The 18,373-nt window shown below is 55.5% G+C and overlaps 1 protein-coding gene across 3 annotated transcripts; it reads right to left on the bottom strand.

Moving 5' to 3' along the window:
- Nucleotides 1-280: 280 nt before the first annotated feature.
- On the bottom strand, nucleotides 281-18,023 carry HAND2 (heart and neural crest derivatives expressed 2). 3 transcript variants are annotated; one of them, XM_074822804.1, is made up of 5 exons: nucleotides 17,437-18,023; nucleotides 15,198-16,381; nucleotides 14,505-14,587; nucleotides 830-1,046; nucleotides 281-415 (listed from the first exon to the last, which is right to left on the bottom strand). In XM_074822804.1, exons 1-2 carry the CDS (start codon nucleotides 17,989-17,991, stop codon nucleotides 16,283-16,285), a joined length of 654 nt encoding a protein of 217 aa, XP_074678905.1. In that variant the 5' UTR covers nucleotides 17,992-18,023; the 3' UTR covers nucleotides 281-415; nucleotides 830-1,046; nucleotides 14,505-14,587; nucleotides 15,198-16,282. The 3 variants fall into 3 exon arrangements, 2 of the variants coding, with proteins under 2 accessions (XP_074678905.1, XP_074678904.1); XM_074822803.1 differs by having other exon boundaries at nucleotides 14,509-14,587; XR_012623107.1 differs by lacking the exons at nucleotides 14,505-14,587; nucleotides 15,198-16,381; nucleotides 17,437-18,023 and adding an exon at nucleotides 8,983-9,426.
- Nucleotides 18,024-18,373: the final 350 nt, after the last annotated feature.

Genomic DNA, 18,373 nt, shown 5'->3' with positions numbered 1-18,373 from the left:
CGACTTCTTTTGCTCCGGGAGCGGAGGCTGGGCCTTGCTCTGCCTCCAGCCGCCGCGGCCCCCACACCCCTGCGCCCTTCCGGGGACCCCCCTCCCGGCCTCGCCGCGGCAGCCGACCTCCCAGACGGGCCCGACCAAAAAGCCTGCGGTCTCTTCTCCTCTTCTCCCCTCTTGCCGGTTGGTTGTTTATTTTTTTTTTTTTTTAGTCTCCAGTACATCAATTTGGGGGTTGGATTTTCTTCAAGTGTAAACGGCCCGGAAAATAGAGACGGGACAAATATTTCAGATCTGATCAAATTTAATCAGCCGTTAACACTTGTTCTAATTCTAACAGAGATTCACACCGCTGGCTCGGCCTCCTCGAGTGACTATTACGACTCCGTAACTTGTGGCTACGTTCAGACTCTCCCTTCCCCTGGGGGGACAAACAACGAGGTTTCGGAAAAAAAAAAAAAAATCGTCCGCGGCGTAATCTTAAACACCAGTGCCTCCCCCCCCCAAAAAAAAAAAATTTAAAAATAGGTTTGATTAGGTTGATTTCTCCCCACCAGAGGAGACGGTGGATGGCGCAAGAGCTCTCTCCTGTCAACCTGCGCTCCCAAGAGCCCGGCTGCCCCGGGGAGAGCGGGCAAAGCCACAGGCTCCGGTGCCGCCGGCCCGCCCCGGCCCGGGCTCCCCGCCCGCCCAGCGCCGCCCCCGGGCCCGGTGGCGGTACCGGAGAACAGGGCGGTGGAGCCGCCGCCAGGAAGAAGGATCCAAGGCTTCCCGGGGGCGCGGGAGCCGTGCGGGGCGAGCCCCTGGAAAGGGAACCGAGCATCGCATCGCTTACCTGGCTTGGGCAAAAGGCGCAAAGAGAAAAACCCTCCTCCGGGAAAAATAAGTACAAATCCTTCTCGAGTACCCCTGGAGCGCGCACCGAGCGGTGACCGTGGCCAGCGGCGGGACCAGGCGCTGCGCTCTCAACAGCCGGGCAGGGTGGGACCGGCCACGGTGTCTGGCTCGCTCAGCGGTTCCGAGGAACCCCGAGATAAAAAGACGGGCTCCTCCTGTGAATAAATCCATTTCTGAGCATCAGAGAGAGGTTTTAAACAAATAAGACGAAAAAGCCCCCCCTCCGACCTGTGATTGAGGGACAGTTAAAAATAATTGCCCGTGTTAAGAGGCAGAAGACCAGGTTACAGGGAAAACTACCTTCTTTCAAAGCCCGCTAATGGCCATACGATTCATTAGGTTACTTAATCCTAATAACCTCTCTAGCATCAGTCCCGGTGACCCAGCCCATTAAGCACCACCAGCGAAACCCTATAAAACAGGCAAGTGGAATGTCCAACATATGAGCACATTTATTAGCATTATGTTCCTGAGATAACATGCCCCCGGCTCCCCTGCATACCGCTGCCCGCAGGTTGGGGAAAGAGGAGCTCTGTTTTTGGGAAGGGCTGAGCGGAGGACCAGGGCTCCGGGAGAGGGATGGCTGGTCCCACCGTCACTGTCACCCACGGACTCCCGTCCTCTCTGCTTTCCTCCTCCGGTCCCCGTCTCTCCAGTGAAACAATAGCTACATTTGTGGCGAGCATTTTTTCCCTCTGATTAAACCCAGGCCAACCAATGGCAGCCAGAACGAAACAAAACGCACAGAGTAACATTTCGATCATTAACGGGAGTTAACAACTTAAAAACAAAACGAAAAAAAAAGCGGTGGGCGGGGGGGGGGAGGAAGAAAAAAAGTCTCCCTTCCACCGAAACGTGTCAGTGAGTCATTGCGATATCGCCGTCAGTGGAGGAGGCGGCTGAGGGGGAGACAGGGGAAAGCGAAATCAGGAAAGCAGCAAGCCCGGTTCCTCCCGTGCCTTCCAGAGCTGCAGACAAACCGGACGCCTCCCCGGCATCTCCCTGACAGGGTGGGGTCTCCATAATTTACGACACACGAGTTGTTACGGTATTTGCCACGGCTCGGAGCGGGGCTGCTCGGGGCGCAGGCACATGCAAGCGATTAGGGGAGCGGGGGGCTCCCGCCGGCCGGGTGGGGGACCGCTGCCAGCGCGGCTCCCCGGCGGGGCGGCAGGGCCCCCCACGGCCCTCCCCGCGGGGGGCAGCGCCCTCCGCTCCCGGCTAGGGATCGCCTCCCGCCCCCCCCCGCCCCGCTCCTCCGCGGCCGGAGTTAAATCCCTCCCAGGATCTGCAGACTTTGACTGTCGACAATTCCCCTACCAACACCTTCCCCCCCCCGCCCTCCCCCCCCCCCCCGATTTCTGGAGAAAAGTCCGCCCGGAGACAGCGGGATGGCGTTGTTTGCACGCCGGCCACACGATGCTGGCGCCGGGTATCGAGGGCTCCCGGGAAACACCGGCCCCAGGCCCCCGCCGCTGCCCGCCCTGGCAGCAGCGACGGGGCAGGCGGGCAAGAGCCCCGGGCGCATCCCCCGGAGCCGGGATCACTCCCGGTTGAAGGTGGCCAGGAAGTGTCCAGCCTTCACAGAAAGCTGACGCGATCCCTCGCTGTTTTCGCAATAGTTTTAACACGCTGGCAGCGATGAAAGAAAAAATAAGCGGCGGGAAGGGAACCGCAGCGTCCTGCCGAGCTGCCCGTTCCCGGTGCTGCCGGCTCTGCAGAGGGTTTGCCGGTGATAAACCCTGCGGGCTGATCCCGCAAACCCTCTTTCCCGGGTGCCGCGCCCGCCCCGTCCCCCGGGGTGCCCGGGGCACCGGCAGCTCCGCCGTGGTGGGGCTGGGGGAGAGGCGCGCCCTGCGCGGCCGCTGACCCACACCTCCGCGACTGACAGCGTTTCTGTTATTAAACCTTTTTTTTTCTTCTTCTTTTTTTTCCTTTTTCCTCAAAGGCTTTTTAAACTCGTAAAATGTTGCTCTGCCTTGGAACTTGTCATAACAGGAGCCTGCTTTATTTATTGGGTTATTTATTTATATTACGCGCAACAATGCCCCGAACACAGTCCATTTGAAAGAAAGAGATTCCAAAAACAAGAAAGGGACAGAGAGAAAGAGAAAAAGAGGGGGTGGAAGAGAGAACGAGAGAAAGAGAGAAATAGAAACGTAGCGAGAAAGAGAGGAAGAGGGGGAGAGGGAGACAGAAAGAGAGAAAGAAAGAGAGAGAAAGGGGGAAAGGGAGAAAGGGAAAAAGGAAGGAAGAAAGGAAGAAAGGAAGAAAGGAAGAAAGGAAGAAAGGAAGGAAGGAAGGAAGGAAGGAAGGAAGAAAGAAAGAAAGAAAGAAAGAAAGAAAGAAAGAAAGAAAGAAAGAAAGAAAGAAAGAAAGAAAGAAGAGAGGGGGAATAGAGAAGGGGAGAAAGAGAGAAAGAAAGAAAAAGAGGGAGAGAGAAAAAAAGAACCACTCATGCCAGCCCTTCAAAATTAAAACAAGAAGCCCCGCAGAATTCTTTTTGGTATTAATATTACTTAACATTTAAAACTCCGGGAACTTCAAACAAACTTTTTGCAGGGAAAAGAAAGAGAAAAGAACTATTCTCTGGAAACCATTTGTTCACAACTCAAACTGTGCCATTTTGGCGTAGAAACAGAACTCGAGACGCCCAACCCTGTCCCGCCTCCCCCCGGCATATATCTTTTCAGCACACATTTTAAAATAAATATCCTTACGAGTCTTTCCAGAATGCCTTCTTGTTATGAATTGATAGGATACAACGTACCCCAGCTGGAAGTTGGGATTTAGTCCTTTAAGTACCAGGACAACATCTCAACATCTGCAGGGAAAACAATTACGGCGACTTCGGCCCCCCTCCATTATGCGCTGCCGGCCGGTGGCGGGGGGGGGGGCGCCCTCCCTGCGCTCTGGAGATGTGCGGAGGCTCCGCGGGCACCGGGCACCAGCTGCACGGGCGCGGAGTGCGGGCAGATACTCCGCGGGCTGCATGCAGATAACCCCGGGAAAGAGCCCTCAGTCTTTGCTTCGGAGAAGGAGAAAATCATATTTTTTCCTGACTCTCCCTGCAAGCCCTTTTAATTTCAGCACGCTCTGCGTCCCGCTACTCGGCAAGTAATAATAAGCCCGAGCAAATTCAGCACACTAGTCTCAACAGAATTAAATAAAATTGCGGAAAGTTTGCCAGAGGTCTCCTTGGAGGTGTCCGCCTTGGGAAACACGGGGCGAATCCGACACGGTTTTCGTCCCAACCGAACATTAATTCAGCCTCGAGGATATTTTCCTAGGACGTTTACTTAGTAAAGTTTTCCTGTACCTATCTTGTCTGAGAAGAGTGTTTATAATTATTTTTTTTCTTTAAATGCAGAAATTATTTGCAGTGTGATCTCCTGTTTTGGAGCTTACAACAGGTGTCAGAGCTCTCTTCGGGGGGAGTTATAAAGGTATATATCTCTATATATGCACAATTAAATAAAATGACCGCTTTGTCTATTTTAAACCATATGTGTGCAAAAGAAATAACAGAGAAATGTTAAAGTTTTAAACACCTTCTATGCTTGTACAGCTTAGACTCAGTCAGAACGTATTATATGACCTTATCATGTTTCAATCTCTGTTTTCTTGTCGCTTTTAATGAGACGCTGCAGTGGGAACTATAGCTGCCCGTCTTTAATAAGCTGTACTCTTTTAATCTTAGGTTAGTGTATGTCTTCTTAGGGCTGGACGGGTCAAAAATACCTTTGTTTTTAAAAAAAAAAAAAAAAAAAAAAAAGACGCGCGAGTAATGGCATTGCAAATGACATAATAAATATAATAGTATTGGCATCTATTACCATGATCGGCCATCAAAAATAAAAAAGTATGACTAAGCACATGCTTGAGGTGATTTACCTCTAGAAAATGAGTTACAGTTAGTTTATGTGCTTCCTCGCCTCCCTGTACACAGCGTGACATTCCCTTCCCTCAGCCAAGGGGTAAAAAAAAAAAAATAATAAAAAACCTCCGAGCTCGCTGTCCGGCAGCGAACATCATTTCTAACAGATGTTTTACAGACTGGGAGCCAGCGACCAAAAAACCCTGAGGACTGAGCCCTTAACCCAAGGCGATGCAAAGCTCTTTTATCCATTGCCCCCCCCCACATACATGCATATGTCCAAATATTCCTATAGCTAGCGCCTAACGCACCAGCGGCGTGTTACTCTGGGTCATGGAGAGGGGGGGCATGTAAAACCCTCACGTATTTAGTGATTTTAGGTTATTTGCTGTTTTAGGGAAGCTCCAGAAAGTTTTAAAAATGTGTCTGAGGATATTTTTCCCTTTCCTTTGGCACCCCCCGCCCGGCCGGTGCAGACGCCCGCTGCGCCAGGCACCGCCTGGGCAGGGGGAAGGGGCTCCAGGGCGAGCGGATCCGGACTCCCCGGTCACCGCCTCCCCCCGCCGGGGAATGCGCGGAGCGCCCGCGGAGCTCCCGCCAGGGCGCAGGCCGGCACCCACAGCCCGGCTGCGGTGCTCAGGGAGGGGGCAGCCCCCCACCTGCGGGAGGCTGCGCTCCAAACCAAACCATGGCTTGTCTCTCCTCTCTTCCAGCCCCCCCCCCCCCTTCACGGAGACACCCCCCCACCCCCGAAATCAAGCCCGAGCCAGTTTCCTAAAGGCGAACTGCCTGTTTCAGAGCCCTTTACATCCCAGCCCAGCCCCGGGACACAGCGCACACGAGGATGCTGCGCGGCTGCGGGAAGGATGTCAAGGTAGCCCCGACGAGCGGCTGGGCGTGGATTTAAGGAGAGGGAACAATGAAATACTGAAAGTGCTCGCAGCCTGAGGCTCGCTGCAGTGCCCGCGGCAACGGGGGCTCCGGCGGGCACGGGGGAGTCCCAGCCTCCGCGGGGCTGCCCCGCGACCTCCGCACACGCCCAGGCCAGCGCGGCCGCGGAGCTCCGGCAGCGGCCAACCGCTCTTTTGCTTTTTCTTTTTTTTTTTTTTTTTTTAACTTCACCTCTACAGAAAGTGCCGAATTCACACGCAGAAAATGGCAAAAGAGGAACGAGAGGTTGCCTTGCCCCTGTCCTGCCTTCCCTCCCTCCAGCCGCAGGAGCTCCCCGAGTCTGCCTGCCCCTCCCGGAGGATGGATGTGCTTCATGCCCCTACCGAGCATGGAAACCCAGGCCATCCTGCGAGCGACGTGTTACCTAAATAAAGATAAAACGTGCTATATACATCACAGGCTTTCCCGGTTATTCTCAATGACTTGTCGATTCCTCCCCGCCTCCCGTCCCCCCCCACCCCGTCCCCCCCCCGTCCCCCCCGGCACACGTGCAATGATAGAAAATGGTTTTAAATGACGAGGGGTCACGTAGAGCCATCCTGATCGTTTAGTAAAAATAACAGAGCTATTACAGAGCCAAAGGAAGGAGCCAGGGAGTCCATCCACATAGGCTTCAATGTTGTGCCTCGACTGAACACACACACAGGCGTCTATGTAGATATATATATAGAGAGAGATATATATGTACATATATATGCAGCGGACCGTCCCATGTGAGATCCCTCAGCACCCTCTCATTAGGCCGTAAATGCGCGCCCAGATGACGGTGCGCGCCCATGTGTGTCGGGGCGGGGTGGGGGGACGCGGAGGGGCTGCTTGCATCTTCGCGATGGAAATGCACGTAAAGTCTTTTATGAGGGCTCAGGAGACAGCATTTGCTCACTAACCTACACTTCTTTTTTTTTTTTTTTTTTTTTTGATCTTGATCTCTATTGCCGAAAACTGGAAATAATTAAATTCTTTAAAGGTTTACTTTTGAAACCGTGACTGGAGTAAACTATGATTCAGGTGTAAATAATTACCAAAGTCATGAAAGCGGCAACTGCTACATGTGGTTTATTCATTGCTTTTTTTAAAAAAAAACAAAAATCGTTTGATCATTTTAATCCTTAACTGTTTGCCAAATTCACGTATTTGTAATTTACTAAACTTTACCGTCCCTACCAAGATAGGGATGTTGTACATTAGATTCCAGAGCCAGCCGTCCTGCCCTACCCCGGTGGAGGAGCCTGGCTGGAACAAACTGGATGCTCCTCAAGAAGGGATAACGCTATTACTGAATAAAAGATGCTTCCCCTTTCATAAACGCTACCAGACCTACTCGATTTTAGACTCCGGAGAAGAAATGAGTTATTGAAGAAAAGAAATTGTTTAAACACAATAGATCCATGCCCAAATGAAAGCATTCCCTGGGGCAAGACAGGCAGGATTTGGCCCGAGAGCACGAAAATAGAAGTATCCATTAAGCGAAAGCCCTAGAGAAATAGGAGAAACGTGGACGTATAATATACACCATATAAACAAAAGCCCAGGATTGATTTCATCCCCGTTTTCTTCAGCCTGAGCCTACTTTTTTTTTTTTTTTTTTTTTTTCCTTTTGTCTACACTACAGTTTCAATCCATTTGTCTCTTCAGAAAGCCATGGTGGAAAAAAGCAGAGAACCAAACTTTTTTTTTCTTGCGTGTGTCCTCTTTTAAAATCTTTTCGCATAGTAAGACACCACTTGAACATGTTCTGGTGTTGTAAAAGTGTTTTTTATCAGGCTGTAAATTACTGCCCCTCTGACAGAGCAGCCGGAAATGTAAATCACACCGTAGAGCTGAAGTTATGAAAAACTTTGTTCCCTTTTCTGCGTCCCAGGAAGATCGCGGGGCTGCTGGATTGGGAAGGGAGGGGGGAGGCTTGTTTACTATTTTCCTGCCCCAGCAAACTGTTGGCTCCACGGTGCCTGGGACTTTGATGAGAAAGAATGGACAATGTGCAGAGTCCCTTCCTATGACACCCAGGCCACCGCCACTTGGGAGGTCCTTTGGCCTAATGCAACCACAGCTAACTGCTCCCAACAGGAGGCTCTGTGGATCAGGCAGGGTCACAATTATACTTCTGCTAAAGGCAAGAGCTTTTTTTTTAAAAAAAAAAAAAAAAAAAGAGAGAGGGGAAAAGAGAGCGAGGGAGGGAGGGGGCTGGGCGAGCGGTTGAATTAAAGCCTTTCAATTCATCTGGGGAAGGAAAGACCGTGAGCGGGGTTAGTAGGAACCTTTTCCAAAAGGCATGAGCAAAATCAGGTTGTTTCCATCCAGAGGAAAGTGACAGGGGATGAGGTCCGGACGCTGCGCACGGGGGTCACCCCGACCCAGGGCTGTCACGCCAACTCTCCCGTCGGGAGTGCAGGCCTCCCCCGCGGCCGTGGGGGGGTTGGGGGGCTTAGCCGCTGGCGGGAGACCTCGCTGGTGCCAGACACATTACATGTGCATTCGTCCTCTGAGGAGGGGAGGAGAGGGTACCACAACACGCAACAAGCCCTTAAGCATCACCCACTTGCGCGGAGGGGGGAGAAGGGGAGGGGGGACACTTCTGATTTCGGCAGTCGGGGGACGAGAATATTTTCCAGGGGTACTGGGGGAAGGGCGGGAAGGTTGATACATGTGGTATGTCTCAAAGAGGGGCTGCGTTAAACACCCTGCTTCTTGCAGTTTACTTGCACGGATGAGGAAAAGCCGGGCTGGGGCGGGGGGGGGGGGGGGGGGCGGCGGCGGAAGGCGGGGGGGTTCCCGACCTCCGCCGCTTCCCGGGGCGGCGGCTGCCGGTGCCGGTGATGGAAACGGCGTCCCCGGGTCCGCAGCCGGCCCACCCTCCCCGCTCCCGGCGGGGTCTGTGCCCAGCGCCGGCCGGCTGCCCCTTCCCCTCCTCCATCCGCTCTCCCTCCCGTTCCCGATCTTCCTTCAAAGCCCCGAATTCACTCCCGCTCCGTTACCTGCCCCCGGGAGCCCGAGCCCCGCCGGGCCGGGGACTTTGGGCAGACCTGGCTCTCGGCTGCTGCCCCCTGCCCCGCCGGCAGGGCAGGGTGGGGGGGTCCCACCTCGGCCCCAGGGCCCCCCCCGCGTCTGGTGTGGGGCAGGGGACTCCCCTCGCCGCCCAACTCCGGGCAGTCCCGTCACCCCCCCGCCCCCCCCCGCGGGCAGTGAGACCCGACCGAGGGAGGGGGGACGGGCTCCGGGGACCACCCCAGCCTCGGCCCCGCTCGCCGCAGCCCCCCGCTTACCTGGACGAGGCTCCCCGTGCTCGGCGGCGTGCTTGCAGCTGCCGGGGGCGAGAGGGGAGGCCTGGACCCTCCCGGGTGGGGAAGGGCCCCGTCATGGCCCCCCCCGCACCCCCGAGAGATCCGGCGGGAGGAAAAGAGAGGGAGGGGGAGAGGGAAAGCCTTTTTTCCCCCCCCTTTCTCTCCCCGTTTGAGCCGAAGTGACCCGCAGTATCTGGAGAAGGTTTTTGAAGACGTTTGGGAGGGAGGGAGAGAGTTTTCTGCTGAGAAACTCAATCTGCCATACAGTAGCGGCTGCATCTGGGATCTGTCACCGCTGACAGCACCACAGGGCACAGACATGATCTTCCGCACAACACTGCAACTCCCCAAAATACCCTCCTCGCTCCCAAGGTGTCTGCCGGATTGCATCGCGCTCCTTCGCCAAAAGGGGGATAGCAACCTGAATCCCCGGCAAACAAACACACCGAGGGGAAGGCAAGAGAGCGCAATCCACCCCCCCCCCCCTCCCCTCCGCAATGTTAAACACACGGCCGCCGAGGAAGCGGGGCGAGAGGCGATGTCATGCTCGGATGGCGCAAAGGCCATAAATGTAAGCGCTAGCGCCGCGAGATTCCCGAGAATGACTTTAATGAATAATTTCGGAGACAGTTACGGCTTTAGGTAATTACTGCGCGGCTCTATGAAAACCAGATTTGGGAGAGAGGCAGTCAAGGACGGGCTGTGCGCCCGGGCTCGGCCCTGCCGCCCGCCCCGGCCCCCCCCGCGCCGCTGCCCGGCCCCCCGCACCCCCCCAGCCGCCGGGGTCCTCCTTCGGGCAAGGCGCCCAGCGGACCTGCGGAGGCTTGAAGCTTGCGGGGGGAGGAAGCTAATAGTATTAGTAGTATTATTATTATTTTTAATCTCTTCCCCCTCCTGTATTTTCTGGCAGGACATTTCATTGTCTTTTAGGCCAGTTTTAGAAAACTGCTACGGGTTTGCACGCGTATTTAGCTTTTTAAAAAGTTCATTATACACAGCTGTTTCAGCCTATAGCCACATATGGCATGCAAATAGGGACCCCTATAGGAGACTCGTCCTCTCTATTATCCCCACATGTTTGTTCACTATACGTGGCCGGGAAAAACACCGTACATGCTATACATTAAAATATAATTTTACATTTTTCTCCCGAGTACTTTGGGCAACGCAGGGTCCTGCTTTGAGCAGCCTTCACGGTTAGCAAACAACCGGCTCCGAGGGGCGGGCGCGCCGATCTCCATTGTTTCGCTGATACACTGACGCCGTTCCCCAAACCTCGCTCCCGGCTGCGGCCGTACCCCCAGAGCTGCGGGGCTGCCGCCGCCTTCCCCGGGCGGGCCGCGGGGGTCGGGCCGCTCCTCCCGGGGCCCGGCGGCCTCCTCCGGCGGGGAGGCGGCTGCAGCCGCGGGGCCGGGGGCTCCCGGAGAGAAGTGCCGGGGCGGCAGTCTCAGCCCTGCAGAACAGCCGTCGCCAGTCAGAGCTCTCCCGTAGAGCCCAGCGGTGGGATTTGCTGGGGGATTTTCGGTTCGGGTTTGTTTCACGGGTATTTTTTTTCCTTTACTTTTCCTTTATTTTTTCCTTCACTTTTTTTGTTTGTTTTTGGTTGGGTTTTTTTTGTTTGTTTTTTTGGTTTTTTCCTCCCTGTGCCCGAGCCCTGGGGTTGGTGGCTGTGGTGGGAAGCCGAGCTCACAGCAGACCGTTTGCACTGATTCAGAAAGGAAACGTTCCTTTTCCTTTCGAGATTACAGATAAACACAGCGGAGCACTGCGGTATCTTAGGGGGTTTATTTTATTTTATTCTGCTGGAACAAAGAAATGGAAGCGTATCTTTTTTATTTATTTTTAGGGTCACGCGGGGCTTCCTTTTTTTTTTTTTTTTTCCTTTTGGCTAGCGTATTTTACCCCGCGAATTTAATCCTTCAGACAAATAATCTAACATTATCTCTTTCCTCTGGAGAAAAGACCAACTGCTTTCTCATCCCCCCCCCCCCCCCCCCCTTCCTGGCAGTAGCACTGATTATAACGTACAGCTGGACAAGTGTCAGACGTCCAAGACTTTGCGAACAGCCGGCGGAGGCTCAAGTTGTATTTATTCAATTATTATTTTTTACCCCTTGGGGAGATTAAAAAAAAAAAAAAAAAGAGTGGTACGAAACGGACGAAATCATAAAGTAGAAAGCTTGTGAAAATAAGCGTGGCAAACGTGATCTCGGGTCCCACTGGGTTAGGGCTACCATGCTGGCTGTACAGCGTTACCGTCAGCCAGCCCCAGCTCTCAATTAGAGGCGATTCATTAGGATTTAATAGCAGGTGCAAAGCCATCTCCTCGGCAGCAGCACTGCCGTTTGGGTAGGGAATCGCCTTGTTTTACAGCAGGCTCCAGCTCTCCGGTTGGTTGTAAACCTGACTACCACTTTGGATAGCGGGGTCTCTCCGGTTGGTTGTAAACCTGACTACCACTTTGGATAGCGGGGTGTCAGCGCGTCTGCGATTGCCCGCACGTAAGCGTTGCACTTTGCTTGGCTAATTTCTCCCTGCCAAGACATAAGGTGGAAATCTGCCTGGCTCGATATTTATTTTGGAAGCCAGTACTGTGAGCGAATGCGCCGGGAGAAATGGGGCTGAGATAAAGCAAGCGCTGGGCGGGAGAGGGGCGGGGGGGGGGGGTGGGGAGGATAGCACCGCCCGCGGAATGCACCGCTCTTGCTTTCACAAAGTCCCGAACAGACAAATAAACAAACAACCTCGGCGGCAAACGCCAGAAGAGCCGGAGCCTCAAAACCGAGCTGTGCCGAGGAGCCCCGGGGCGGGAGCGTTGGTCCCGCTGCACCCACATCCCAGCTGGCGGCCGCGGCCGGGGCTGGGGCTTGGAAAGCGCCGCCGTGATTACACCCAAGTGGAGAGCAGGATGGCTCCTAGCCGTCTGATCTGACGTCAACATGTCTCTAGCTCCTCGCTGCAAGATAGAGGGAGCAGAGCCGGGGGAGGCAGGGCTCTAATCATTCCCAGATGTCTCTAATAGCAGATATAAAGACTTATATAGTGTCTGAGAATAAATTTGTAATCAATGCTCTACAATCGGATCATCAAAGCAACGACATTTCTAGAGGAAAATGGGGGGGGGGGAGAGCTGGGGAAGAGGGAGACACACACCACGCTTATTTGAAAGGGGGAGAGGGGGGCACAGGGATTCCCAGAGAGGCTCTGGCCCCGCGCATCGCCAGGCTTTGCTAGAATTTATGTGAATATATAATTCAGATAACAGCTCTGCTTTAATCTCCATTGTACGGGACGAGCTGAAACAGCTGAACAGTAATTGGCCAATTAGAAATAGAAAAGATCGGAGCTCGTTTGCAAAGGCGCATATTTCATGGCCCGCAAAAAAAAATAAATCCCAAATTAAAAATATATAAAACACTGATAAGCCCCTCGTTACAGCAGAGGGGATTATGTCTGCAGGCGTGCGGAATTCGTTTCCTTCCCATCGCTACTTGAAGGTTTCTTCTGGGTGTATTTGTGAGTCGCTGGGCGAGTACGTGTGAAAAAGGAGGATTAAGGTTAGGTTTCCAAGAGCAAAAGGAGGGTATTTTGCTTAGAGGTTTTATTATTAACTTTCTCCCCCCCTCCCCGCCCACCTTTCAAGCTCACGTTGTCTCCATGGCATCCCCTGGCCGTGTTTATATCCTTACAGTTGCCCACGGATGTCTCGGCGCTTGTTCTAGGGGTGTCTGCGGCTTGGCCGGAGAGGCCCCATTGCACCTCTTTGACAACGATAGCAAATTAGCACTAATTATTGCAATAATCTTTTGACGCAGAGGAGAGCTCCTGGGAACAAGGAGGTGAAAAAAACCCCACAACACAAATCCAAACGAAGAAAAAAAGCCTTCCCCACAGTTTATCTTCCTTGCCTGTAGGAATGCAGGCATGCCACGCACGTCCGATAGCAACGAGGGCATGTAAAACAACCCCGAAACCAGGCACAGGGCTGGTGGTCCCGAACGTTGCAGGGAGCCCCCCCCCAAACCCAGTACCGCCAGCGGCTGCCTGGGCTCGCTGCTGGCGGCAGGGCACCGGGCTGGCCGCTCGCTGTCACCCCGCTCCCCCAAAACCCCGACGACCCCTAGAATCCGCGCTGCTATCTGCCTCAGCCGGGCGCCCTCCGGGCTCCCGGGGGACACGCCGCTACCGGGGAGGTCCTTGCCTCCCTGCGGGGGAGCGGCCGCCGTCTTTGGGGCGTGCAGTCGGGCCCCCAGCCCGGGGAGCCGAGGGGACGCTTCCCGGGAGGGCAGGGGAGGCGGGACGCCGCCCGGGGGAGTTTTGTTGCTGTTTCTCTTCTTCAAGGGGAAGAAAAAAAAATTAAAATGTTATTTTCTCTTGAGTCAGAGCAGAGAGTCTCACTCCCCCAGCCGCGAAACGAGGCGACTGGCTAAAATACGAGTAAATTGGGGACATGGCTTCAAGGACCCGGCTGCATTCCACCGGCCCTACTGCCCTCCTCTCTTTCTTCCTCCCCCATCCCCACAGCCAAGAGAAATGTTGCAAAGGGGGACAGGCGGCCATCCCTCCTCCTACGTGCCTTTCACCGCTGAGAAAGCTCCCAAAAACGCTTTGGCCCCGAGGAATTACCGGACAGGCCGCCGGGGCGGCGATGCCCCCGGGTGCGGGCAGGGTGCGGGCAGGGTGCTCCGCTGTTATCAGGCCTCGGCTAGCGGAGAGCTGGGGCCAGGGCACTGACATCCCCATCTACCATCAATTTACCTTCTGCTTCCCCATTTAGCTTTTAACGTCAAAACCTACATTTTTGTCGGCTCCGGCCTGTCTAGGGCTCTTGCGATTTAGCTGCGGGAATGACTGCTCCTGAGAAAATGACAACATCCTCATTAGCGAGCAATTAGAAGAGATCCTCCTTAGCGGATCCAGAGCAGCTCCCGATTCTGAGAAATTAACGTTTCAAACCCGGAAAATTATTGATGGGGAAGTATCGGAGAGGCGATTCTCCAGGCGGCGGGGCCGGGGTGCGGAGCCGTCCGCCGCCTCCCGGCCCCACCGCGCATCCCCTGGGGGAGCGCAGCCCGGCGACTCGGTCAGGGGAAGGCACAGCGTCTGCAGGGAGATTGCCCGGGACGTGCCGCCCTGCAGTCCTCGCAGCCACCCCTCGACCCCACTTTTTTTTTTTTTTTTTTCTGCACAAAAAAAAAAAAAAGAAGAAGCGGCTTGGACAAGGGAGGGAGTGCGAGATGCTCCAGTTTATCAGCTGGGCAACTAACAGGCAAGGAAAAACAAACAAGGGGGGGGATTCTTCTCTCCAAGTGTTATAAACAAAGGCAAGTGTCTGTAAACACAGACCCACGCCGGAGCGCCGAGCCGGGCTGCCTGACCCGACGGGAGGGAGGGCACATCACTTTTGTCTGGTTGTTGTAACCCCGCAACCTCCCCACTGTCAGCAGGGGCGGCGAAACGGCGCAAGGGCTCCCTTATCTTTTTATGGGCAATTGCACATCTACCTACGCTTAGTGTCGGGTCTCCTCGGGAGCCACTTCCTTAGGCGCGGCGACAGGGAAAGGCAGACAGGTATGCAGCCCTGGACCTGGAGAGAGAGCCAGCTTGGTTTAAGTCGAGATGATTTCAGTAAGGGTTCAAAATACGAACCCGAATTTCATTACGGGAAAAGGTGGAGAACCTTGCACTTAACCAAAGGCATTGCCAAAAATACCTAGAGCAGCTTCTGTAAGTTAAAAGCTTTAATTTTTTTCTTGGCCTGCCTAAGGTACAGAGGGATGCCACGCGTTTCCCAGTGCTGGATGCCTGTCGCTCGCCCGGGCACCGGGGAGCAGAAAAGCCACCGGCCTGGCACCGGGACCCTTGTAAAGGCGTCGGCGGACGGGGCGAGAAGTAACTGCGCAGATGTAAGGGAAGAGAGATCATACTGGAGAAGCAGATGAACGTACGAAAAACAGCCAGAGCACGGGCTGCTGCGGTTTGCAGTCAGAAAAAAAGGTTAAAAAAAAACTAACGCTCGCTGTGGCGGACTGGAAACGTGCAACCCTGGAGAGTTTTGGGAACCACAAAGTTAATATTAAGTTCACCGTAGCTCATTGTAAATCTTACATATTTCCCCCCTGCCCCCCCCCCCCCCCCCCCCCCCCCCGGGCAAATCCCTTGCCTTGTTCGCAATTTCTTCCTTGACGTAAAATTACCTGCTACATAATCACTGCGAGCAAAGCCCTCCGGCCTCCCTCGCCTGCCCCCGGCACTCCTCCGGGGAAGCCGCCGCCGCCCGGCCCCGCTCCGGGGTCGGCTCCCGCCAGCGCCTGGCACCGCCGCCGCCCGGGCTCCGGCGGCAAGAAAACCGCGCACCTCCGCGATCCCTGCTCCGCCCGGGGTTTGCAGCCTTGTCCTTTTCCCGTTAGCAGTAGGTCTCCTGCATGGAGAACACCACCACAAGGAATTGCTATTCTGCTGAGCTGCCGGTTTCTGTTCAACACTCACGGGGCTGGAGAGATCCCTCCCTCTACCCCTCCTTTCACTCAGTCACTTGTTTAAAAATAAACTTAGGAGCCATCTTTATAATTTAGTTTACTTCCGAATATTTTAAATATTATGAAAAAAAGCCATAAACAACGCTGTTATTCAAAACATTTTGAGGTATAAAACATAAAAAGATCTGGGTTTTCTTTTTTTCCTTTTTCTTTTTTTTTTTTTTTTGGTTTTGTAAAAAACACACACAGTGGTTTATTGAGTACTTACAACGTTTACACCTTCAATATTAATTAGATTCCACTTTTTCCCTTACGGACGGAAGTGCACATAACCAATAACTGTTGAAAACATCTTCAAATACTGAACGACCACAACAAAATTACAACACTAAATACCGAGTCAACCGAAATATTGGTGCAACTGCTTCTGTTGAAATATAACTTTATAATCCCATGAATATTTATATCCAAAAGGCCAAGTATTAAAGATACACTTCACATACACACTAATGCCAGGGAGGGATTTTTTTTTTCTTTTTCCTTTTCTATGGTTCTGTTTTCCCCGTGTGTTTTATACAGAGCAAATAACATTCACGAAACTATTAGAGACATCACCCCTTACCACGCTGGAGTTTCCTCTTCATATATGGAATGCTTTTTCCCTCTCCTTCAAATATCCACATTTTGGGGGGGTTGGGGGAGAAATTGCACATAAATAAACTGGACGATTCCGAATACAAAGAGTCCGCAGAGGAGAGCTCACTACCGAGACTAAGAGGACGGCTCCTCCAGTCCTGCCGTGCTCACTGCTTGAGCTCCAAAGCCCAGACATGCTGCGGCCAGCCAGTCCTCCCTTTGGTTTTCTTATCGTTGCTGCTAACTGTGCTTTTCAAGATTTCGTTCTGGGGAGACAGGATGCGAGGGGGGAGAGAGAGAAACAGAAGGGGGAGAGGAGAAAAAAAGGTTAGAGATATTCCTCCCCTTTCTAGGTCGCCTCTGCCCTGCCCCGAGAGGGAAGACTACAAGGAGACATGGGGTCCCGCCGAGGCCTGCCGGGCCGCGGGGGACGAGGTGGGGGACGACGCGGGGTGGCCTCCGCGGGGTTCCGCCGCCCATGGGAGCGGCCCCGCGCTGTGCGCGGCCGCCTGCGGTCTCCGGCGGAGGCCGAGCCCCGCTCCGCGCCGCCACCGCGGCGGGACCCCGGGGCCGGGGGCACGGGGAGCGGGCTGGAGGCCGAGCGGCGCTAGCCGTCCACGGGGCGACGGGGACGGCGGCAGGGCCCGCGCTCGACCGTCCCCTCCCCGGCTCCGGGCGGGAGCTAGGCACGGGCACGTGCCGTGGCAAAAGATGGGGCCTGCGGCCACCGAAATCTGCGAGAATGTCGCCCGAGCGTGCCGTAGGGCCTACACGAAATTGGGTTTGCGCTGCCTCGTTACAGCCGGACTCTTCCCGTTAAGAGCCAAAAAATGTTCAAGCGCGGAGCGCAGGGCCAGGAAAGCCCCGCGCTGCGAGCCTGTTACTTGCCGAGGGTTTAAAGCCGGGCTGGGCTTAGCAGGTAATCGCGCCTCCGATCTTTTATTTAAGAGAGCGGAGGCTTGTCTCCGGAGGGTTTACGGTGTGGGATCTGGGACAAGCCCCAGCCCGGGAACGGGCCCCCCGGGGGACCCTCCTGTGGCGTCTTTCCTCCCCCCGCCGCCCGTTCGCAGCCGCCGGGCCGGATCCGGGCGCTCTGCGAGGGCCGCGGGCCGCACGGGACCGGGGCCGTGCCCGGCCCCGCTCTCGGCCCGCAGGTATGGCCAGGGGCGGGCGGGACCGAGGTGTCCCCCATGGACATCGCCCGGCGGCAACCCGGCCCAGCCGAGCGCCGGGTGCGCGGGGATGGGGCGCCGGCGGGCGGCCGGGCAGCCTCGTCTCCGCCGCCCCCCCTCCCCGTCCCGCCCCGTCCCGGAGCACTGACCAGCTCTTTCTTCCTCTTTTCCTCCTTCACGTCTGTCTTCTTGATCTCTGCCTTGAAGGCCTCCGCCTCCCCGTTCTGGTCGTCCTTCGCCAGCAGGTCCATGAGGTAGGCGATGTAGCTGGTGGCCAGGCGGAGGGTTTTGATCTTGGAGAGCTTGGTGTCGGCGGGCACGTTGGGGATGCACTCCCGCAGCTCCGCGAAGGCGCTGTTGATGCTCTGAGTCCTGCGCCGCTCCTTGCGGTTCGCCGTGCCCCTGCGCTTCACCGGCCGGGGCCCCCCGAGCCCGGGCGGGCCGTTCCCGGGCGGCACCCCCGCGTAATGGGAGTGGTCCATGCCCGGCGCCCCGTTGGCGTACTCGGGGCTGTAGGACAGAGCCATGCTGTAGTCGGGGGGGGACATCTCCGGGTGGCTGCTGATGAGCCAGCCGTGGAAGTAGGGGTTCTCCTCGTGGCCGCAGCGGGTGGCGGCGGCGGCGGCGGCAGCGGCGGCGGCGGCGAAAGGGTAGCCCTCATGGTGCACCACCGGGTGGTGGGGGAAGCCGCCCACTAGACTCATCCCCGCTCTCTAGCGCACCCCACCCCGCCCCCCCGGGCCCCAAAACAAAGGCTTCCCCTCCCCGCCCGCCCCCCACCCCCCGCCGCACCGGCGGGAGATGCTCCCCGCCGCCCACCCCTCAGCACTGCCCCGCTTCCCGCTGCTTCTCCATAGGGCACTGCTGCCGAGTCCCCGTGGGTGCCCGAGCAATCCCCCCTCCCCAGGCGCCGCCGCCGCCGCTCATGCGTTGTGCCTCCACCTCCTCCTCCTCCTCCTCCTCCTCGCCCGGGGCCGGGTCTTCGAGGAAGCGCGCACAGGAAAAAAAAAAAAAAAAGCTATGGAGAGAAGTCGACCAAAACAAAATGGCTTGGCTTCCCAGCCCGGGGATCTTCCTCGCCTCTTG

Source organism: Strix aluco, chromosome 4 (assembly GCF_031877795.1).
Source record: "Strix aluco isolate bStrAlu1 chromosome 4, bStrAlu1.hap1, whole genome shotgun sequence".
NCBI lineage: Eukaryota > Metazoa > Chordata > Aves > Strigiformes > Strigidae > Strix > Strix aluco.
The sequence above is the reverse complement of the archived record's forward strand: the minus strand, read 5'-3'. Positions and strand labels throughout refer to the sequence as shown.